At 57.5% G+C, this 23,526-nt stretch overlaps 1 protein-coding gene across 1 annotated transcript in view; it reads left to right on the top strand.

Annotated features, from left to right (window-relative positions):
* The window catches only part of ATP2B3 (ATPase plasma membrane Ca2+ transporting 3), a 41,729-nt gene extending 19,011 nt beyond the window's left edge, over positions 1–22,718 (top strand). Inside the window, exons 16-21 of the mRNA XM_044911643.1 lie at positions 863–1,054; positions 2,478–2,691; positions 3,725–3,936; positions 4,917–5,024; positions 6,366–6,548; positions 22,398–22,718. Coding sequence (XP_044767578.1) covers positions 863–1,054; positions 2,478–2,691; positions 3,725–3,936; positions 4,917–5,024; positions 6,366–6,548; positions 22,398–22,718 — 1,230 coding nt within the window. The remainder of the gene's footprint in view (positions 1–862; positions 1,055–2,477; positions 2,692–3,724; positions 3,937–4,916; positions 5,025–6,365; positions 6,549–22,397) is intronic.
* The last annotated feature ends 808 nt before the right edge of the window (positions 22,719–23,526 follow it).

Here is a 23,526-nt window from a genome sequence, read left to right as displayed (position 1 = left end):
TGCCTCAGCCAGTCCCGGTCCAGTCTCAGCGAACCACAGCCCCAAGTGTGATGACTGGAGCCCCCCAGTGAGCTTGTCCTCTGTGTTTCTCTCCTGTTGCTTATATGGAGCTAGTTATTTCTGTAAACCCTGACCCTGCTGCCCAGGCGGCCGGCCCTGGCACCGCAGCCTTCTAGAGTGAGCTACGCAGAAACCCAGTGAGCCCCTTTCCCCACCTACCACTAAGGAGCACCCGCGCTCTGCCGCAGTGACGGTAGCCCACCACGGGCAGGCGCCAGGGGCCCAGGCCAGTCCTGCCCAGAAGCTGGGACCCAGAAGGGGTAAGCACTGGAAGCACCGGGCGGAGCTGCATGGGACGCAGCCTCAGGGCAGCAGACGGGGTGTGCAGCTTTGCGCGGCTGTGGCTGTCCCTGCAGCAGGGGCTTTGAGCACCGAGGATGGAGGAGGGCCTCCTCCAGGCACCCGTGTGTGGGCCGGGAAGACGTGTGCTTGCTCTGCCCAAAGCGACCCCCCCCCCCACCCCGGACTCATGGAGCTCCTGTCTAGCAAGCTGCTCTAGCGTGCTGGCACTGGACAGAAGCCTGGTGGTGGCCACGTGGTGGCAGCCGGGCCTTGTACATGAGGCCACATTGGTGGCCATGGTGGTGGCCCCCTCTTTGTCTATGAGCAAAGACCCTTAGCTTGCCCTGAGACAACCTGCCACCTGGAGTAGGAGGTCACGCCGGTGAAACAAGGTCTGTTTCTAGCTGGTGGGGAGCCTCTGTTTGGAAGGCAACCTGGGCGGTAAGCCCCAGTGGGTTGAGTCTTCAAGGGGGCTGGGGAAAGGGCCCGTGGACACTGTGTGTGTGCCCCCCCACCCCAGGGCATCGCAGGGACTGACGTGGCCAAGGAGGCCTCAGACATCATCCTGACCGATGACAACTTCACCAGCATCGTCAAGGCGGTCATGTGGGGCCGCAATGTCTACGATAGCATCTCCAAGTTCCTGCAGTTCCAGCTGACCGTCAACGTGGTGGCCGTGATCGTGGCCTTCACGGGTGCCTGCATTACTCAGGTGGGCACTGGGGACCGCTGTGCCCGAGGAAGACCCCGGGCTCTCCCTCCCGCAAGCCATGGGGCCTGCAGGAGGCAGCCGGTTTCCGGGGCCCCTCCTGCCTCATGCACCCGGAGCCCGGTGTGGAGAGCAAGCCCAGGAGAGCCCACTCCCATGAGTGTGTGGGCCGACGAGCGCCCGCCCGAGGGCTCGGCTGTGAGAGCCAGGTCTTTACTTTGTTGCATGTTTGTTTTTGTTTTTTTTTTTATTGAAATAAAAATCACATACCAAAACCTTCGCCATTTGAGAGTAGACACACTTCAGTGGCATTTCATACATTCACAGTGTGTGCGGACCACTGGCTCTGTCTCGTTTCTGAACATTTTCATCGCCCCTAAGAAGACCCCATCCCCAGTAGCAGCCACTCCCCGTCCCCCTTCCCCAGTCCCTGGCACCCACGGATCTGCTTTCTGTCTTTACAGACTTACCCATTCTGGAACATTCCATACAGATGGAATCAAATAACACGTGGTCTTTTGTGTCTGGCACCTTTCACTCAGCATCGTGTTTCCAAGGTCCATCCATGTTACAGCATGGATCGGTACTTCGTTCCTCTGGGTGGCAGAATAATGCGCCATTGTATGGAGAGAGCCCCTTTCATTTGTCCCTTCCTCCATCGGTGGGCATTTGGGTCATTTCCACCTTTTGGTGACTGAACAACACTGCTGTGAACATGCGTGTACAAGTCTTTGTGCGGGGAAGTGCTGCTCCTTTCGAGGAGCCTCATCCCCGTTTTCAATAGTCCAATTCTCCCCATTAGTGAGTGTCCAGGATTTGTCTCCCTTTGAACGGTTTTTTTAATGGAGATGAAATTCACATCACAATAGCCATTTGAAAGCGCATAGCTCAGTGACACTCAGTACATTCACAATGTTGTGCCCCCTTGCCTTCCCCCAGCTCCTGACACCCACTCACCTGCTCTCTGTCAGTTCTGGATCTGTCAGTTCTGGAAGTTTCATGGGAATGGAATCATACAGTATGTGGCCCTTTGTGTCTGCCTTTTGTGAGGCTGATTTCTAACCGACTCAGAGGCGATGAGGAGAAGGAAGGTGCAGGGCAGACCCCCTGGGTGTGGGAGGTCAGGAGAGCACCCATCGCAGTCTGGGGCAACACACGGGCTTGTGAACCTCCTGCTGACAATTGGGACCACACCTTCTAGATCACTGCCACCAGGTGAGAGAAGGGAGACTGGCAACACTTTAAGAGCAGGAATCTCAAAGTGCCGCAAAAGCTCGCTGGTAACCTTAACAACAGGGATGGGGGATGTCACAGTTTTCTGGGAAGGGCGGGTTCGCTGCATGTCCTGCCAGTGACACCGCCCCCAAGCTGAGTTTCCACCGGGGATTCCTGGCCCCGTGTGAGGATGACTGCCTCCTCTCCACAGGACTCTCCTCTCAAAGCCGTGCAGATGTTGTGGGTGAACTTGATCATGGACACATTTGCCTCTCTGGCCCTGGCGACAGAGCCACCCACCGAGGCGCTGCTGCTGCGGAAACCGTACGGCCGGGACAAGCCCCTGATCTCGCGCACCATGATGAAGAACATCCTGGGCCACGCGGTGTACCAGCTCACCATCATCTTCACACTGCTGTTCGTCGGTAGGTCCGCCCTGGGGCACACTGCACGGCTGCCGGCCTCGCAGGCTCAGACCCTGTCCGGCGGTGGAAGGGACGGATGAGCACTAGGAACCCAGTTCCCCGTGAGGACCCCTCTGCCCTCCCCTCCCTGCTGTCCCTCTCTGTGTGTGCCCCGGCGAGGGGTCACAGGCCCCCCCCCCAAGCAGCTGAGAAACTGTCCACGCTCCCAGACCCAGATCGCACCCATCCGTCCATGCACCCCATGACCATTTCTCCAGGGGACAACAACCATGATCAGGAGAGAAGTGGGGGGAGAAGGAGGGAAGACGAGGGGTAGGAGAAAGCGAGGCAGTAGGAGGTAAAGCAGAGGAGAGGAAGGAGAGGCCGGAGGAAAGAAGGGAGAAGGGGGAGAGAAGGAGGAAAGAAAGGGAGGAGGAGGGAGAGCTGAAGGGGGAGGAGGGAAGGGGAAGAGGAGGAGGAGGAGGAAGAAGAAGGGGGATAGAGGAAGGGAGGGGAAGATGGAGAGCAGGAGGAGGGGGGGGGGGAGGGACCGGGGCTGGGTTTGTTGGTGTTTATGGCCCCTCTCCCTTAGGTCAGGGCACTCTCGGCAGGCCACCGATGCCATCCTCCAGGACAGTGTTTGCTGAGAGACAGGAGTCAGTGTGGGGGGGACCACAAATGTCAGGATCGGGGGTGGGGAGAGGGTTCCTCAGCGGGCCCTTCTCTGATATCTTGGGAGCAGAAGCTTCTCGTGCCCGGCCTGAGGGCCTCTGCCTGGCTGCCCTGGCTTAGGGACAGGGCCGAGGAGGGTGGCCAGCAGCCTCCAATCCCTCCCCAGCCCACCCCCAGCTCACCCTGGCACACACAGTTTGTCTTGGCCTCTTCCTTCCTGCCCTGGGGTTTCTGCACCAGAGCCGTGGGCCAGGCCTTGGCTATGAGCTCCTTTCCCTCGGCCGTCTCACCACAGACACCCCCCTAGGACCCCTCAGGCGACATTGGCCGGGAGCCATGTCCGCTCAGGGTTCCACTCCCTCATGTGCCCCTTGGCCTGCAGGGGAGCTCTTCTTCGACATTGACAGCGGGAGGAACGCACCCCTGCATTCTCCACCCTCAGAGCACTACACCATCATCTTCAACACCTTCGTCATGATGCAGCTCTTCAACGAGATCAATGCCCGCAAGATCCACGGTGAGCGAAACGTCTTCCATGGCATCTTCAGCAACCCCATCTTCTGCACCATCGTCCTGGGCACCTTTGCAATTCAGGTAGGAGCGCTGACCCCACTCTTACAACAGTTGGGGAGGCAGGGGACCGTGCCCCGCCCCCGCTAGTGGCCTGCCTGTCCAGCTCAGAGGCGGCTCTGCCCCTCCTGCTTTCCCAGCCCCTGCTGGCATTCCCTGTGACCTGTGTCCTCTGTCCCCATCTTCAAAACATCGTGGCGTTGCCCTGGCTTCACCTGCTGGGTTCCCGAGAGCCTTAGTGTGCCTTACTGAGAACGAACCTCCTCATAGTTCCCTCTGAGTCCCATTTCCAGCACTTGATTCCCTGGTGGGAAGCCACCAGAACTCCAGAAGGTTCCTTTGGACAAGTTTTCTATCCCCAGTGCTGACAAACCGGCCTCTGCCTGCCACCATGCTGTGGACAGGCTGGTCAGTGAACTCTTCAGGAGAGGCTGAGCATTCAAAACTAGGGTGTATTGATAGAAAATATGACGGCAACAGGCCAAGATAGTTTCTCCTTCCAGTTCTCGAAGGAGGGACCTGCCACGCCTCGGGGGGACCAACCAGGGAAGCCTCTGGGGCAGTCAGGAGACAGAGGGGGAGCAGGGAGCCCTTACTGTGGTTTCTGGGGGAGAAACTGGGGGGGTGGTGAGCTGGCTGAGGATTCACTAGTATGAGTAATTTCAGGGTTCTGGGGGACATAGGACTGTCTCTGGTTGTCTGGGTCCTGGCCCTGGGTGGTTAAGGCGGGGGCAGTGGCCTGGAAAAGAGAGCACGGTAACGGGGGTGGTTGGTCTGTATGGACAAAGCTCACCCCAGGGAGGGAGGTTCTTCCCTAGGAAGGGGCAACAAGCCAGCAGGAGGCCCAGGCAAGGCGCGTCGGGCATGTCGCTGGGGCGTCCAGCACAGACACGCCAGGCAGCTGTTAAAGCATTAAGTTGACAGAAGCTGGAAATGTGGACCCTGAGGGCTGGAGGAGGGGCCTCAGTAGCTGTGCCTGCCTCCTTCCCACCGCACCCCTGCAGATCGTCATCGTGCAGTTCGGCGGAAAGCCCTTCAGCTGCTCCCCCCTGTCCACGGAGCAGTGGCTCTGGTGTCTGTTCGTTGGCGTTGGGGAGCTGGTCTGGGGACAGGTGAGTGGCTGCCTGGTCACCGTCCGCGGCCCCACCCCTTAGCTGTCTCCTCTACAGCAGCACCAGAGATGGGCATGAGGTGGGGGGATCGGGGCGCGTCAGGGCTCAGGCCTGGGCCATGTCACCACTCAGGTGACAGTGTCAGCAGAGAAAAGACAAAGGGCCATGGCTGGGATGTCACGAAGCCCCAGCAAAATCACCCAGCACTCCCCTTTTCATGATGGGAGCCAAAAATCATCCCCTAAAACAGGGTGGCTTAGAGAATCCCCATATAGCTAAAACTGAACAACACCCTGCTAAATCCTCCAAGGGGCAAAGAGAAAGCGTGAAGGAAAATGAAGACATACTTTGAGATGATAGAAAGCGGAAGTCGGACCCTTCGAGGCCTTGGCAGTTAAAGCCACGTGCAGAGGGAGGCTTGTGGCACCCAAAGATTATGTTAGGAGGAAACAGCCCAAGCCATAGGCACACAAGAGGCTTCTAAAAGCATTGCTCTGCAGTTCTAGAACATTGCTGTAGGAGGCCAAGTCCAGGATCCACTTTGCCCTGTGTCTCAGTCACCTGAGACACAACAAAGTACCACAGACTGGGGGGCTTAAACAGCAGATGTTATTCTTTCACACTCTGGAAGCTGGAAGTCCAAGACTGAGCCTACGCAGGACCAGGCCCGGGGGAGACCAGGCGTGAGCTTCCAGGTCCCTGGCCGGCGGAGGGGTGCGGCAGTGCCGTTTCTCCCGCAGCCTTGTGTGACAACCTGCACCGGGCACGGCCACCAGGGAAGCCTCCCTGAGCGGCGCTGTCCGGGGACTTCAGTGCGGGGTCGGTCCCGTGGGCCTGGAGCTCCCGCGGGGCTGAGCTCGGAAACTCAGTCTCTGCACCTGCAGCCCCCCCACACCCCCCACCCCCTACCCCGGGATGTGAAGCTGAGGGGTGTGGCCCAGCTCGGCCCCAGGGAGACTGAGACCCTCTCATCAGGCAGGATGGGCCAGGGGCCTAGAGGCCCCCTCTCAGGAGCTGGGGGCCAAGGCCAGACCTCCCCTCGCTAGAAAACACTCCTTGCTCCCAACGGCCTCCACACCCTGCTCCCCAGGGACTGCTCCCAGTCAGGGTAAAGAGGCTGGCATCTCTCTCTGGAGAGCAGGATTTGGCACCAGGCAGAGGTGGCCCAGGCATGCAGCCTCGGGGAGCAGAAAAGGACGTCCCATCCCCGGGTCTGCCCGTGTCAGAGGGAGGGGGGAGGTCTGGGTCCCTTGCCGGCCCCAACAGAGCTCCCGCCCTGAGAGGACCAGCCCTGCTCTGACAGCCACCTGTCTCTGCTGTCCCTCACCTCTGGCCCCCCAGGTCATCGCCACCATCCCCACCAGCCAGCTCAAGTGCCTGAAGGAAGCAGGGCACGGGCCCGGGAAGGATGAGATGACTGACGAGGAGCTGGCCGAGGGGGAGGAAGAGATTGACCACGCCGAGCGGGAGCTCCGCAGAGGCCAGATCCTCTGGTTCCGGGGCCTCAATCGGATTCAGACGCAGGTAAGCCGCCGGGCCACTTGGCTACTCTGGCTTTCCCGCCTTGAGAGGGTGGCAAGCAAGCAAGAGGCAGAGAGTGGGCGAGGTGAGCCCCCTACCAACAGGGAAACCCTTGGGTCTCGCTGCCGCGGTGACACGGGCCATCCCCAGGTGCGCCTGTTGCCACCTCCCTCAGAGCCCAGCCCCCCCCCATGCTGGTGTGTGTTGTGACCAGTAGTTGTCTCTTGGGGGGCACAGACCGCCCGCTGTCTGCGTAGCTGCTGGGCTTTGCCTGATTCGCTGGAAACAGCCCAGTCACAGGGAGGTGACGTTCTTGGGATGAGACAGATGCCCATTACAAATAGCCTTTGGTGAGCTCACCGTTCATGGGTTATATTGGGTATTCTATGGAAGCAGACTCGGGCCACAGAGCTGGGCCTTTCTGCTCATCTCAATGGCCACATATCAGAACTGGTGGGGACCAAGACCCCCATAAGGTCAGATGGTCACAATGACCACTCGGCCATGGGCACTTTCCAAGGCTTCACGAGACTCGCCTGCCAGAGCAAACCCTGTTCTTTGCCTCCAACGCTCCCCAGTTAGCCTTCTTGCCAGAATGTTCCATAGTCACTGTCTCTCCAGATCCTTTCCTCACACTCACTTGTGATCCCACCACAGCCTGGCCTCTGCCTTCAACGTCCCAGAGGCAGTTGTCACCAAGGCCTGTAAGACCCCTAGCTCCCGGACTCGGGCTGTCCCTTCTTCCCAGCGCCCTTCCATAAGGGCAGTCAGCCCTGCTCTCTCTGGTGGCTTGCTGTCCCCTCCATCCCAGTGTCTGCTCCTCAGCCTTGCTTGCCTGGCTCCCCCACTTCCCACTGACACCTTGGTCCACCCTGCTGTGGCCCTCACGTGCTGAAAATCCCACAGACCTGGGGGCACTGGACTGTGTACGGAAGGAAGGAAGGAAGAGCAGGTGAGAGCTGAGCCCGAGCCCTCAGCCCCTCTCAACTGCAGCCCCCCCTTCCTTCAGCATCTCCTGTAGCCTCTCCTTCAGCCCCATGGACACTTCTTGGCCAATTCCCCACTGCCTGCTCCTTCCCTTGGAGCCTTCAGATGGCGACCCAGTGCCCCCCTCTCTCCCCATCTCCTTCTGTGCCCAACCGGAAATCCCCAGAGTGCCACACCTGAACCGAGATGCCCACAGTGGGCTGGGGCCAGACCACAGTCCCTGAGCCCACCTCCTTCCAGCCCCACAGCACCTGACCGATGGCTCTGTCACCTCCACTGAGCAAGCCAGAGCCCCAGACTCTCTCCCTGTTCCCCCCACAGCAGCATGACCCATCAGCTCAGCTCTGCCCCCAATCCAGCCACCCCTGCCCCCCATCCTCCTGGCCTAGCCACCAGTGTCTCTGCCTGGATCAAGTCTCCCTGCTGCCTCCCTAGCCCCCAGTGACACCTGTCACTCTCTGCCACTCCTGTGCTTCCCAAAGCCCCACCTCCGGTCTTTCTCCATGTTCTGTCCAGGATCCCCAGCCCCCATGCCCCTGACCTAGCTCCAGTTGCTTTTCCTCCTGGGGGTCGCACCCGTGGGAAGAACACTACCATGCACTTAGCCCCGCCCTCCTCCAGATGCCTGCTGAGGGCCCCTGGGCCTGGGGCATGACCGGGGAGCACAGCTCTCCCCAGTATCCGCCTCCAGCCTGTCACACAGCACCAAAGGCTCATCCCGAAGAATCTTTTACACAACTCGCCCAAAGCGCCCTCAGCAGCCGGTGCCTACCCAGCCCGGGGTCTGACGCTCCTGCACACGCACCGACTGCCATACAGTCCCTGGAAGTCTCATGGGGCTCAGGCTCAGGGCCCCCCACTTCTTTCCTCCCCAGGCCCCAGCCTCAGCTTCAACCACAAGCTCTCAGCCTCCCGCCTGCTCCTCCAGCCTTTGTTGAGCTGGGCCCTCTAACGACCCCGTCCAGCTTCTCTTCCTGTCCTAGGGTCAAGTCCAGAGTCCTGACCGTGGCCTTCAAGCCCCTGCCTCTTAGCGTCATCCCACTGTGGCCCTATAACCCCTGCTGCTTTTCCAAACATGCATTCGCTCTGCCTCCATGCTGGCCACTTCCCGGGCCCCAGGACACCCCAGCTCCCACTGTGTTCCCTGGGGGCACCTCCTCCTCCCGCAGCACCACCTCGTGAAGCCTTCTCAGAGTCCACTCCCTCCTGCCCCTGTAGGCCCCAGGCAGCTGTCCGGGCTCTCAGCCCAGGGCGCTGAAATCAGGGAGGAGCAGAGTACGCCAGGCAACTTTCCAAAGCGGCAGAGTCCTGGCCTGCTCCCAGCGCTTGCGATATTGTAGGGCTGGGTGAGGTGGTCCCCAATAAGTCCATGTTTAAGGAGCTCCCCAGGGATGCAAGGAGCTTCTCCCGTGGAGAAGCAGGAGGCCAGGTCTCTGGCTCATTCCTCTTCACGGCCCGAGCACCTAGGCCAACATGGCCAGGGAAGAGTGTCTTAGGTCTGAGTGGAACGCTGAGCGCTCAGGGGAGGAGCAGGAATAACTTTGTAGCCAGAGGTCCCGGTCTCCCCTCACTGCCTCACACCCAACTGTGAGCCCCTGCGCACCCCATCCTGGCCCCATGGGCTCTTGTCTGTCATGCCCCAGTTCAGCTGCAGAGCCCAGAGCCAGCCCTAGATGGTGGTCACTTTTCTAGCAGCTGAGACGGCAGCCCTGCCCAGTGTGAGGCATCTGGGGGCTGTGCGTCTGAGTCTTCTGTGTGCCTGGGGGCTCTTGGGCCTGCCCAGCAGCCTGGCTAGTAGAACGGGTCTCCTCAGTCAGAGTCTTGGAGTTCCAGGCCGTTCTGATTATCACACCCCCATAGACCCTGGCCAGTCAGGTCCCTACTTTGTACATGATGAAACGGGGCCCAGAGAAAAGGGGCCTTGTCCCAGGTCACCCACTGAGAGTCTCCGTCCCCTGATCCGCTAGCATATGCCTTGTCCTCTCCATAGAGGCACGCTTCCCTCCACAGGACCGTCACATTGTCACATCAGATTCATGCTCCTCAAGAATGCTGAGCCAGTTGGCTGCTTTAGCTAATTTAAGAGCATCTGTTCTTTTTGATGCAAAATACCTCCTTGAAAAGCAGAACTAAAGTCCCCCAGCTTGTATGTAATACCCCAAGCCAAGGGAAACCTGCCCTAGGCAGCTGGCCCTGGATTTCTGGATTCTGCGAACAACAAAGTTGCTCCCCGCACTGCTCCCCAGCACAGCTTTTCACATTGCTAAGTGAAGGCATTTTGTAACCTGCTGCCTGCTCTCACCACCATTCCACACTAACATATCAATACACCAAAGACTTAGGGGGCGTCATTCCAGAATAAAAAAAAAAAAGAGTCCTTAAAACTGTGAACGCGGAGCTTTGCGAAGCAGTCATGATGCGGTCTACTTCCCGTTCCGTTATGAACCAATGAGAAGCTTCAGCAGCAACTGGGCTTTTGTGGGGGTGGGGGGGCAATTTGGAGGTATTTTGACTGATACCGTCATCCCATTGGGACACCATGAGGAGAGGTCAAATCAGAGGCAGAAAAAGCATCTTTTCCTTCCCCTGTTGCCTTTGCTGCCTGAAGAGTGCCCTCTCGAGACAGATCTTAGAAACCTCTTGGCAATCTAGGGAGGAGAGGCCCCCCGGAGAGAGGGTGGCATGCGGCATGGGTCGTCTTCCTTCAGTGCGTTGGGGCAGCCCCCTGTGGCCGCTCAGTGTGCCTTACACGTGGGTCTCAGTCCCTTGCTGAAGAGCGGCTTGTGTTGGTGGAAGGGAGCTCGACGGCAGAGTACATGGCAAAAGTCTTTTCCACCGTGCGTCTAGGAGTTGAAATGATGCACATCTTCATTTTGGTTGGGGTGAAGGGGATCCGGGCACTCAAGCTGCCTGCTTCCAAGAAGCCTGGCCCCGTGTCAGACACTGCAGGCTTGGGGGTGGCACGGGGCCCCTCGCTCTGGGCCGAGAGTAGGTAGCCAGTGGGCGTCAGGCTCCGGAATGGCCTATCTGCTTTGCTGCTCATGTCATCCAGTGAACCATATGGCACTTCCCAGAAATGAGATCCACCTTCTAAGGCCAAAAGATTCCGCCCCACCCCACCCCTGGAAGGCATTCCCAAAGAGGCAGCCAAAAGGGTGCCACGCTGGGCTGGCCTCCTAGAACCTAGGCACACAGTCTCCGAGGGGGAAAACATTCAGTGCGGCCACTCGGCCACAGGTCTGATTCACCCACCAGACGTCCAGGCCAGGGAAAGATGGGGTCAGGAAGTCAGAAGACAATGGGACTCCTAGCAAGTTCACCACATGGGTCTCACTTCCCATAGACCCACCTCCCTTTTGACACCTGGGAAGCTTCAAGGGTGGGAGACAAAGCAAAAGCCATCTTTGCCCCCAGGACCCTCCGATCTCTCTGCTCTCCCCCCTGCCGTGCCTGTGGCTCCGTAGAAGGGAGCCTGATAAGACAAAGCAGGTGCTTTTGCAAAATCTCCCCTCTCTCTTTTTAAGTCCATTCTTTCACTGAGGCTGCCCACGGGGGCGCCCCCTCCATCACTTGGATGAGCCACAGAAGGAGAGTGATGTCTACACCTCCCCGCAAGGCAGGGCAGGCCGGCGTAGTGAGGAGCAGTGGACGTCTGTTGCTTAGAGCGATGTAAACCAAGGACAGGCTGGGGAAGGGCCCCCGTACCCACATCCTCGGCGAGCGCAGCCGCAGGGAGCCTCGTCCTCATGGGAGCGTGTCCTATCCCTCCGGTCTACTGGGGCAGAAAACGGGGTGGAGAACTACTGACCTAGGTATTAGATGACAAGTGGCTTGCCATGAGCAGACGGTTCACCGCCCCCCCCCCCGCCCCCCTGGTCTTCTGAGTGCTGATCATTCACTCAGCAAACCCTCCCTCTCTTGGTGGTGACAGAGAGGCTGGCCTCAGCCACGACCACGGCCCCGTCAGAAGCACTGTCAGCTCCCGGGGAGCGGGGCGACCTAGATGAGGCTTTGCTGTCACAATGTGTCCCCAGCGTGGCCCCTGTCCTCACCCAACCCCACCCCCGTGCGGTGGCCGGGACAACAGTGCAAGCCAAACTTTATCTCATTTTCTCTCCCACAGATGGAGGTAGTGAGTACCTTCAAGAGAAGCGGTTCATTTCAGGGTGCTGTGCGCCGGCGGTCTTCGGTCCTCAGCCAGCTCCATGACGTAACCAATCTTTCTACCCCTACTCACGTAATTCTCTCTGCTGCCAATCCCACCAGTGCCGCTGGGAGTGAGTCTTGAGTCCCCTTTTCTCTCATAAATGGCATCTCTCGGGGAGAAAAAGCCTCCCCGCCTCTTCCTTCTCTTTTTTCCAGTCTTGCATCCTCTGCTCACCGTGGCTTTTCCGTTTTTCCCTTACTGCCCTGTCCAGTCCTTCCCGCCCAGACGGTGTGTCTCTCCAGAGCCATAGTCTCTTACGAAATGTATTGAATCCATGGCACTGCTGGACCTTCTGTTCTTTTCTTTGTTTGGTTTTTTGGTTTTCATTTAGCACTCCTTCTGTCATTGGTTTTCTTTTCTTGAACTTGTCTGCATCTGCCGATGGTTCTTCATGAACTTGGGCTGCTTCTGGTGGTGTCTGGTGTCAGGGAGGGGCTTTGGTCGGTGTTCTGTGGGGCAGCCAAGGGGAGGCATGCAGACTCAGGGCTGCCTTCCAGGGCAGGGGCGGGGGGGCAAGTGCCTTTCCGGCATCATTCACAGCAGAATAATCCAGCCCGCCTACTTGGGACGAAGTGGCAGCTTCCAGAACTCCCCTGGAGGTGGTCTCCAGAGGCAGGAGACCAGATGTAGGCTTCGGGAAGCCACGGTCACACGTCCGCAGGTGGGCTCGGTGGTGGCCAGTTGCTTCTGCTCAGGGGCTACCTGCCCCGTAGGCCTTTGCCCTGAGCCCACAGTATTAGAGGGGTCCGAGGTGTGCCTCGAACTGGAGTCCCCCTCACACCCGGAGCCTGCACTCTGCCACGTTTCCACTTGTTCCCAAAGCACCTTTGCTCTTTTCTGAACAGGCCTCAGGATTGGAAGGTCTTAGCCTGATCCGGCCCACATTCCCTCTCTTCCTTCCTCTGAGAAGCTGGGAGACGTACATTCCCTTCTATATGTTCCAATGAAAACTTCCCACCATGTTGGTGACATTTTAAAGAGAACCCAAGGGCTGTCCTAAAAGAGGTAGAAACTTCCATGATTGCTCACATCTTTTTACAAAAGCAAAAGGAAAGCTACTAGAGCCCTGAACCCGCCACCCCATGGTTTCCCTAACGAGCGAGAACACAGGGAACAGTGTGGGCCCTGCTCCCTCCCAGCACCTCCTGCTTCTTGTAACAAACTCGAGATTTCAAAGACCAAACAGTAAATCTTCAAGTATGAGCCCAGAGCCCTTGCTGGGTTGGTTCGATGCTACCTCTTTCCTTTCCTTCCAGTGAAACCCGGCAACTCTCACCTCCGTGAACACATTACTTCCCCACAGACGGGAGCCGTTAACTATGCCTTTTTCCCTCACCAGACTCGGATTTTCTTTTTTCTTGATTTCTTCTCTCTCCCTTTTTTCTTTTGTCTTGTCTTCTCCCCCACCCTCTTTTTTTAATTTTTCTTCGTCTTTTTTTTTCTTTTTCTTTTTTTAGGAACTGGTGAGAGGTCCCCAGTGGGGGGCATCCCTCCTCTTGCTTACACTGTCGTTTCAGGCCACTCTGCCCTTTAAGGAAGGGATGTGGGCCGCACCAGTCCCTGCTGGACCACCCTGTCCCCTTCGGAAACAGCATGTACATGTGCACACACACACATACACACACACACCCCTTCCCCAAACCACAGGCCACACACACCTCCAGCTCCCTTGCACACTCACTGGGCCTCCCCACCTGGGCCACAAATACTGACCGTCAGCCACCACAGATCGGCTGGAAAGCCCCGGCCTCGTCTCAGAAGGGTCTTGCCACCACCACCCAGAGAGGTCTGCAGGAGGCTCAGCTACAGTCAATTGAGGACAGAAATGGTACGCGGCCTCCCAGGAGCGCCTCAGCTAGGGCCTGGCTGAGGCAGCAGCACCTTCCGTCCTGGAAACGAAGGGACAAGAGGGGGCGTGGGTCTGCCCTGCCCCGTCCCTCCCTCTCCCTTGACTTTTTCCACGTGTTTCTTTGCCATCTCTCGCTGCACTTCCTGTCTGTCTGTCCATCTGTCTGTTGACTTGAACGGGGAGAGGCAGCTGGCAGAGCCCCCACTCCTCACGCCCCTCAGGCCTTCTCCCCTCCAGGGCCAGCCCGGGCCTCCCCTCTGGGAACCTGGTGAGGCCTGCTGTCTCTTGGCTCCTTTTGGATTCCTTGGGCTTTCTCCCTGGCAGTAGCCTCTTTCTCTCCTCTCTTCCTAGCACCTTCCTTCCTTCTGCAGCCATCTGTCACCCCACTTCCCACTTTTGGGAGCCCAGCAGTGCCTGGTAAGAACAGTTTGAGAGATACCACCCCTTCCACTGGTCACGAGCTACTCCAGGGGGATAGAACTAGTGCCTGGTCAAAAAAAGGGGGGCCACTGTCCCATCCACACCCCATGGTGCTGGGTGAGGAACAGGTGACAGGAGCCCAGTGAGAGCTGAGCACCTTCTGTCTGAGGAGGGTGCTGGTGTGGTAGCAAGGACCCACCTCAGAAAGGAACCTCCCGAACTGTGGAGGAAGGTGCTGGTTGGAGGACCGGGCAAGACCAGGGGACACGCCTGCTTCTGGAAGCCACCAACCAAAACCACTGTGGGGCAGATTTGTTCGGAACTCTGGACTGGCCCCCCAGTCCAAGCTGTGAGGACCTAGAGAAATCATTAAGCCCAGCACCCTCATTGTACAAAGCAGAAGAAGGCTCTCACCCTCTCTTGGAACTTACCAGAAGGAAGGCAAGGTGCAGATCACAACAGAGCTCTAAGCCTAGCCGAGAGGCCGCGTCGCAGAGGGTGCAATGGTTTTCCTAAGGAAAACCCCAGCTCTTATGAGAAGGTTCCTGTCCTCTTTCCCCACGGTCCAGCCAGTCTGGCCCTAACCCCCATGCTGGAACAAGTCTCTCCAGCACGCCAGGGCCTCTGATCTGACATCCCTTCCGCCGAGAATGCCTGACATTCTCTCCGGGTGGAAGGCCCCGTGCAGGGTGCATACAAGGAGCCTCGGGGCCAGAGGGGTGGGTGACGTCGCTCACCAACGTAGGTTCCAGCACGTAGTACCAATGCCAAGAGGTGGCCGGAGGATATCCTCGGGGCAGGAGGGAGAGGAGAGCTCCCTGGAGGGGTGACCAGGGAGGGTTAGAGATGAGAGGTCTTTGGGGCTCAGCACACCCCCACTCACACCCACCTACCCTTTCCAGCCAACCTGACCCCCCAGGCTTCCCACACCCACATGTCTGCTGCTTCTGGATTTGGGAGCCCCACACAGCACCCACTCCTCTGGCCACACACAATGACCTTGCAGCCCCAGAATGGTTCACTCAGCCTTTGCATTCTCAGCTGGGGTGTCGCACCTGCCCTTCACGGCTGCCATCGCCCGGAGACCAGCCCCTGTGAGTGGCTCGATTAATCAGCACTCTCCGTCTGATGGAAGCTAACGGAGCGCAAGCCTATCCCCCCCGCTCCACCGCTGCTATGCCAGTTAGCCCTGCCCCTGCCCCAGTCACACTCTCACCCATGTTTGGCCCCACTCCCCAGGCTGGGCGCGAGGATCCAAACGTGTGGCCAGAGATGGGATATTGTGTGCGCGCAGGTTTACTCCCAAGCAGCAAGCTGGGTGCCAGATAGATGGCTGCCCCCGGGGGTGAGCGGAGACACACAGACACGCCCCAGCACCCCCTCCCCACCCACACTTCCAAAGCCTGCTCCCCACCAGCATGCCCCGATGGCTCCCCCATCTCATCAGGCAGCAGCACTGGGCCTCCGTACTCAGAGAGGGCTCCTAACCCAGCCAGGCGACGGGCAGGGGCGGGCAGCAAATCTGGTCAGATGTGGCCAGAGAGGCTCCCTCAGGGCTGTTTAGTTCTGACTGACCGTGCCAGAAGCAGATCGTAGCAGTTGCTCCATTTTAATTGCCAACGTGAAAGCCTTCCATCCAACTTGGCAAAGCCAATGCCAGGTAGGCCCCAACGATCTCCTCGGACACACCCTCCTGGAGCCTGGGGAAACAAGCTCATCACACACTTGCAGGGCGGCGGCTCCCACGATTAAGCCAAGCCCGCGGAGGAAGGAGCTTTGCAAAGTGAAAGCGCCTTTCTCAGGAAGTTCGTTGATTTCAAGCCAAGTCTCTCCACTTGGGTTTCTGCGAACAGTGTGCTGGCATTTCTTCTCAGCTATTTGACAGCTTTGTTTCCACATTAGAACTAGTATCAGCCCTGCCCGGCCCGAGCCTTCCTGCAACCATGGGTCTTACCACAGGGAAGGACCGTCCAGCCAATTCCTAAAGCACAATGCCAGCTCGCAGCCTAAGGCAGACCCCAGAACCCCTGCTCCGAGCCCTCCCCCAGTAGGCACTTCCAGGCTGACTCCCAGGGCTGGGAGCCGGAGCCCAGGAAGCTCAAGACTTATTCGAGGCCCTGCAGCTGGACATGGCCAGGATGAAAAGCAAGGCCGACCGCCTGAAAGGCCCAGGACTCACCCCATGCCTGGGTCAGCTCAGTGCAACTGCTTGTTGACATCAGCAGCATGAGTCTGGACTCTCCCAGTCCTGGGCACAGATGCATGCACACAGGATGGGAGGTAATCTTCGCAGAACTTGCCAACCGTTAGCATTTTTGACCTGCCAACATGCACGGAGCCCTGTCTTTAGTTGGTTTGGGGTTCGAGCCCTCCCTCAGTGAAAGGGGCCAGCTCTGGAGTTGCATTTTCACATTTCCTAATTCCATGGTGAGGAAAGGGAACCTTCCTCTTTGATTGTGGGTAAGTCACCCCACACCTCTTTGTGTCGCCTGCAAGCCCTGACCCACCCTCATGCCTACAGGGACGGTTTGGGACCTGGGAACCCCAAAGTTCCTGGAAAGCAGTTCCCCTGGCTCTCCCCAGCTGCTATGTTCAGAATTTGCTGTAAACCCAAAGCCCGAATGCCAGGAGAGCCGAAAAGTCCCCTCCCTCCCGCAGAAGATTCTGGATTAGTGGCTGGCACAGAGACAGGCATGCCCATCAAGCATGAGGGGGCTTTGAGGGAGCAGCAGTGAGACAGAAGCAGAGGGCGGAAAGCGTGACGACCCCTCCCCATCCACAGCCTGCTTGTCCCACGGTACAGAGGAGAAAAGGCCAGTTTCTGTGGTTACTGTTGTCATCATTGTTCGGGAGCCTTTGCTTTGCTTTTTCTCTTCTCTTCTCTTTTCATTCCCGTTTTGCGTTTCTTTACTTGGGTGGGTGTTCCCTCTGTCCTTCCCTTGCCTCCCGGTGTTTACATCCCCTCCCCACCCCCATCACACCTGCATTGCAAACTTGAGCGATTGGAGGTCAGAACAAAAGTGGAGCACACCCACTTTCAGCCGTGACCTTCAGCCCCTCTGCTCCGTCAGGGCGGACAGGGTGGGTGAGGCTTCGAAGCTCAGGGCTGCGGTGAAGGCAGGCCAGCGCTTACCTGTGGGAGCAGACGGCGGACAGCAAAGAACAGAGAAGTAAGCTCATGTTAAGTGTAGATGGTCACAAGCCTCAGAGGAGAAGAAAGCAGAGTAAGAGAAATGGTGGGGGTGCTATCTTGGGTAAAGGTTGTCTGAGACGGCCTCTCGAAGGATGGATATGTGAGCCGAGTTCTGAATAAAGAGAAAAAGCTAGCATGGGACAATCTGGCAGAAGAACAGTCTAGACAGGGGAAAGGGCAGGTGTAATGTTGCTGAGGGAGCCTCAAGCTAGCTGATTAGAGGTACTTTCGGCAGCCGCCCACTGAGCCCTTGCTGGGTGCAGGCACTGTGCTGGGTGCTGGGAGCTGGGGAGGTCAGCGAATCAGACAGACCCCAGTCTTCAGGGGCCTATGGAAAGGAGACAGAGGAGAGAATAATGGCAGGGGTGGGGTGAATTGAAGGTGAGCCATGCTGGGAAGAAAATGAAGAAGAGGCACAGGGTTGCTGAGGGAGACGGGGGGGCTGAGACTGTAAACAGAAAAGGTGAGGGGGGGCCATGAGGTTCACTGGGGAAGAGCCTTCCCAGCAGAGGGGACGGCTTGTGCAAAGGCCCTGAGGCAGGAGTGTGCCAGTATTCGGGAAAAGCCAGGAAGCTGAGGCTGGAGACAGTAAAGAGGCTTGAGAAAGAACATGGTCTGAGGCGGGCCCTGACTTTGCAGGAGACGCAGCTATTGAAGGGTTTAGACCAGTGGAGGCTGTGACATGCTCTGGCTTTTGTTTGAAAGGACTGCTTGGGCTGCCCTGCAGAGACTGGACAGCAGAGGTAAAGGGCAGCAGCTGTGAGACCAGGGAGGAGGCGTAGGGTGGGGGTGAAGTTAAAGTGGCAGGCAGAGCCCCGAGTCTGGAGATAGAGGTGTTGGACTCGTCAGCAGACAGATGGTATTTAGGACCACAGCAGATAAGAGCAGCTGGGAAACGTGTGGGTGTAGATGAAGAAGAGAAAAGGTCGAAAGATGAGCCCTGGGGCCCTCGGATATGAGCGGATGGTGAGAGGACAGAGAACCTGGAGACCTGTCTACAGCCAGGAATCAGGGGTGTGGCGTGGGGAGCAGTGAGTGCCCAGCTGGGGAGGTCCTTGGGGAGCAGGGGGTCAGGAAAGAACCGGCCATTGACAGCAGCTAGAGGGGACTGTGGCCCCAAGAGAGAGTCTCTTGTAAGACAAGACAAATGAGTAGGCTAGGCAAGGGAGGGGGAGGCAACATCCTTGAGTGGGTGCAGAGGCCAGGGTGGGGCACCCAGGCAGAGCGGGAACAAGCAGGGCTGCCTCTCGGACATCAGGAAATGGGGGGCACAGCCGGCCTCACTTGGGGCGAGACAGGAAGCTATGGGAGAGCCCTCCAGCCCCAGCCTGACCTGATCCTCCTCGGCCTTCCCAGACACCCTGGCTACAACGCTAGGAGGCAGCTTTATTGGAAAGTGCTTTTCATGTCTTTCTTTTACTTTTAAGTTATCCCACAGTAAAATGGACTTTTGGCGGGCAGGGGTTCAGTTCGGTGAGTTCCCACACTGCACAGAGTGGACCCAGGGCAGCTCCTTCACCTGCTAGAATGTTTGGCGTCCCCACCAGCTAGGTTGGGGAGGGCCGGGCCTGATTCAATAATCAGAGAGGAGGGAGGCTGCGAGGGACCCCAGCGATGTCAGCCACAGAGGTGGGAGCCAGGGAGGATCAAGAGACCAGGCAGTCAGGCTCTGAGTCCCAGGGGCCTCCAGGGCCCTGGCAGATACGGCAGCAGCCGTGGAGCTAGAGAGGGCTCCGCTGAGAAGAGGTTGGGGAATTAGGGGCTGGGGCACATGCTGATGCAGGGCACTGGGGTCGGGGACCGAGGTGCCTCTGTGGTTTGGCCAGAGCCCTGCACTAGGACCGGAAGACCAGGGCTGACCCTCAGCCTCCTTCAGTTTGATAGATCCTTCAGCCATCCAAGGGGAGGTGAGGGAGCAGCAGTGCATGCTGGGAAGGAGTGCGTGCTGGCTGCAGACATAGGTGGAGGTGTATATACATATACACCCTTTATATGGTGTCCCTGGAGTCTGTGGGCTTTCGGTGACACTGACAGCCTTGAGGGTGGCAAGGTCCCTTGGGGAGTGGCAGAGATGGAGAAGGGCACTGTTTCCGCTCAGCCTTGGTCACTCTTTTGCTGGGACACACTGAACTCTGCCGTGGGGGATGTTCTGAAGCCCCCGTGCATGAGCTCGGCTCTCTAGAGCAGGCCTCTCTTCTCAAAACGTTTGCCGGTTCTCACCAAACCCGTGTCCCAGGAAGTCGCTGTGCTCTTCAGTGTCGGGTGGCCTGAAAACACCCCATCATGACAGCAATACCAAGCAATTTGTTAACAGCCCAAGGTTTGAATGCGGGGAATTGGGACGTGGAAGAGACTAGGGATGACACAAGCCTAGCTTAGAGCCCAAAATCGCATGTCTGCGTGAGCAGCCCCCCCCCCCCCCCGCCCCGTTGGTGATTGAGCGACTACTCTGTGCCACACTCTGTCTATAGGCAGCAAACCAGACCAGTGACAAGACAGTCATTAAAGTAAGTCTGATTATACTTGGGAGGAGCAAGCACCCTGAAGGAAAGTTCCGGAGCTGCAGAAGCTGGAGAAGAAGGGCTGGCTGCCCGTTTTGGGCAAAGACTTTGGAGTTCAGCCAGGCACAGGGAGACCTGAAGGTGGGTTTCAGCAGGGGTCTGACCTGATCATGTGACCCAGGTCCAAGTGAGGGGACCAGCTCAGCCAGAGGAAAGGGTGTAGCCAGGGTCATCAGATCATTGCTGCTAAACTTACCACGAAGGCGCCTAGGGTCAAGGGCTGCAGGGTCCAGCTTACTTTCCTTTCTGTGACTTGTCCCAGTACCTCCCCCCCAGTTCCGGCACCAGAAAAGGCCCAAAGAATGAGGCCACATCTTCAATGACTACAAAAAGTGATTTCTATTTCTTTTCGTTAAAAATATCAAATGATTGGGCGCCTGGGTGGCTCAGATGGTTAAGCGTCTGCCTTCGGCTCAGGTCATGATCCCAGGGTCCTGGGATCGAGTCCCACATCGGGCTCCCTGCTCCTTGGGAGCCTGCTTCTCCCTCTGCCTCTCTCTCTCTCTCTGTCTCTCATGAATAAATAAATAAAATCTTAAAAAAAAAAAAAAATATCAAATGATTCTCCCCTCAATTTCTGGGTTACCCCTTTCTCAGGAGCCAGTCTGGGGGAGTCAAGGAACTGAGGGCAAATAGTTGGCCATCTGTAATCCAGGAGACGTGACTTCACCAAATTCTGAGAAAATCCTAGCCAGATTTAAGATTTGGAGTTAGGGAATTCCAATTTTACGGAGCTCTTTGGCTGACTGTTTTTGCCCTCGAGTGGCTGTGAGGTTCACCTGGCTTAAACTGATTTACGAGCACTGTGCTTGGCCACGCACTGACTGTCCCGGGGTTCCAGACCCTGGAGGCTCGAAAAGGACTCATTGTCAGCAGTGTGATTCATGGTCTAAACTAGGGGACAGCAAACTTCTCCTATAAAGGACCTTAGAGTAATTATTTTTAGCTTTGCAGGCCAGGTCTCTGTCACAACTACCCAACTCTGCCCCGGCACCTTGAAGACAGGCATAGACGAAGCAGAAATGAGTGGGCGTGGCTGTGTGGCAATAAAACTTTATTTGTAAAACCAAGCTGAGGGCCAGTGTTAGCCTTTGGGCCACAGTTTGCCAACACCCAGTCTAAACCCAGAAAACCAAGTCCTAGAAGCTTTGACCTGGAAATGACTTTAGAACTGATGCTATGTCCACCCACTCACATAGGGAAGAGCTGACTTCCCCAACTCAGCACAAGGCCAGCTGGCTCATGCGGGGCCCAGCAGAGGCCTTCCCATGGACTCGAGCTTCTAGAACCAAGAGGGAGCCCAGGTGGTAGGGGACCAGGGAGGGAACAAAGTGAGGCAGCAGCTCTGTGGCTCCTAAACCTGATGACATTTGAGCACTCGTGTAAGGGAAGGTGGGATCAAAGAGACCAAGCGGCTAGTTCTGGGAGCAAGATCCTGCAGGAGGTATGGGCGTCAGAGGGTGCCTGAGCTCGGCTGGGGCCAAGGGGCACAAGATCTAGAAAAGCCTGAGTAGAGGAAGGATACGGCAGATTCCACTGACCAAAAGAAGTCATCTGGCTTGGAAACTGAAGAGGAGGAGGAGAGTGCAGGGTGCGAAAGGCTGGAGGGGCAAAATGCCTGTGATGGCAGGAGACACGAAGGCAAAAGGGTCTGCGAAGGGAAATGCCAACTGATCAGAGGCCCCGAGCTGCGGGCCAGGGGGCCTGCAGGAGGCGAGAGGAACCATCGCATTGGAGCAGGGCATCCAAGCAGGACAGGCTTACTGGGTGCAAATCAAAAGTGGGGCCATTTTCAGTGTTGGATGCCTCCAGATGGGAGAGTGGCCAGCTCTCAGGCCCCCGATTACAGCCAGATGAGCCCCAAGGTGGCGGTCAGGGCTAGGAGGTGGGCCTGGGCGTACGAACGGAGAGGAGGAAGGAGAAGTGCAGGAGACAGGGCCAGGTAGGAAGAGGGCCAGGCAGTGGCGATGTCAGGGAAGCCAGGAGGAGTTTCCAGAAAGAGGGACAGTCAGCTGTGTTGGGGGCCCCTGAGAAATCAAATAAGATGGAGACACAAAAGTCGCCACTGGACTTCGCAGCAGGAAGGCTGGTGGCCATGTGGGTCTGGGCATGGCAGGTGCTGGTTACAGGCACGAGAGCTGGTGGGACGGAGACAAGGTCTATAGAGAAGCCAGGGAGGGAGACCCACTTGAGAAAGGCCGGCAATGTGCCCATAGGCTGGGGACTTGCTCTTGTCAGAAAGTTATGCAGACTTTGTGGTAAGAGGAAGCGGAGAGTCCCCTCTCTAGCATTCTCCCTTTTTGGAATCATCTTTCTGTTCTATCGAATTGGAATTCAGATTTGGCAGAGGGCCCAGTTGATGAGACACAGACCCAATCCTGAAAACCCTTAGCGCAACCAGGCAGACCTGTCCCAGTTGCTCCATTCCAATGGACGAACGTTTGTCACGCAGTAACCTGGTGCTGTTGATGTGGGTGGAACTTGCCAGCACCAGTCAGCCATTGACTATCTCCTTCCCTCCTTCTTTCCTTCCTTCCTGGCTTCCCTCCTTCCCTTCTTCCTCCTTTCCTTCCTTTCTCCCTCCCTCCCTCCCTCCTCCCACCTTGGGCCCCTGTCCTTCCATGTCTCGCTCCAGATCCGGGTGGTGAAAGCATTCCGTAGCTCGCTCTATGAAGGCCTGGAGAAACCGGAATCCAAGACCTCCATTCATAACTTCATGGCAACGCCCGAGTTTCTGATCAATGACTACACCCACAACATCCCACTCATCGATGACACAGACGTGGATGAGAACGAGGAGCGCCTGCGGGCCCCCCCGCCCCCGTCCCCCAACCAGAACAACAACGCCATAGACAGCGGTATCTACCTGACCACGCACGGCACCAAGTCAGCTACCTCGTCAGTGTTTTCTTCCAGACCCGGGAGCCCGCTCCACAGCGTGGAGACGTCCCTCTAAGGGAAGGGCTCTGGGCACACGCACACCGCACACACGCGCACTCGGCCCGGATGGCACAGGCCTGCAAGGAGAGCATGGCCAAGGCGGCTGAAGATGGTGCTCGCACGGCACCCAAGGCTTCTTATCTGGGACTGAGGAGGACGAGGGAGAAACTAGAGCGTGAGAAGAGCCGTGTTTCCCTTTTTTCTATCGAAGCATTTTTTTAACGAACACTACAGTTCCTCCGGACGTTCGCTGTTTGGGCTGTGCGGTGGGGCGGGGGGCTGGTTTCAGCTGGTTGGGCGTTTCCCTGCACCTGCCGGAGAGCAGTTGGCCCGATAGGTTCATACAGAAAGAAAAAAGATGACCGTGGCTCGGCAGGGCCCGGAAGGATGCCCCGCCCGGACAGCCTGTCGCTGGGAGCCGCCTGCAAATGTACCTGCGCCACCAAGCGCCCCTCCCCCAGGACACATGTGCGGTCTGTATGTGTGTGCGTGTGTGCATAGATATGCGTGTGCGTATAGACATGTACGTACATATATGACCAGATGCGTATTTAAAGAATAAGGAGCTATTTATCAGCATGATATTTCCATTCCTCTTATCAGGTGTTTTCATTTTGAAATTTCATTATTTATTGTGGCAGGGTTTTCTTTCAGGGAACGAGACTGCAAGAATATCTTTTTGGTTGCTTGCCCGCCCCCCACCGCTGCCCCCGGTCCTCCTCCCCGCACAGTTCGTGGGAATGTTGCTGTGGAGATTCCTGAGAAGGTCGGGGAGAGAGACACGAGGCCGGAGCGGTTAGAATTAGAACTTTTGCACTTTGAGA

The sequence above is a fragment of the Neomonachus schauinslandi genome, chromosome X (assembly GCF_002201575.2).
Source record: "Neomonachus schauinslandi chromosome X, ASM220157v2, whole genome shotgun sequence".
In the NCBI taxonomy this organism is placed as follows: domain Eukaryota; kingdom Metazoa; phylum Chordata; class Mammalia; order Carnivora; family Phocidae; genus Neomonachus; species Neomonachus schauinslandi.
Note: the sequence above shows the minus strand (reverse complement) of the source record. Positions and strands in the feature narration are given on the sequence as shown.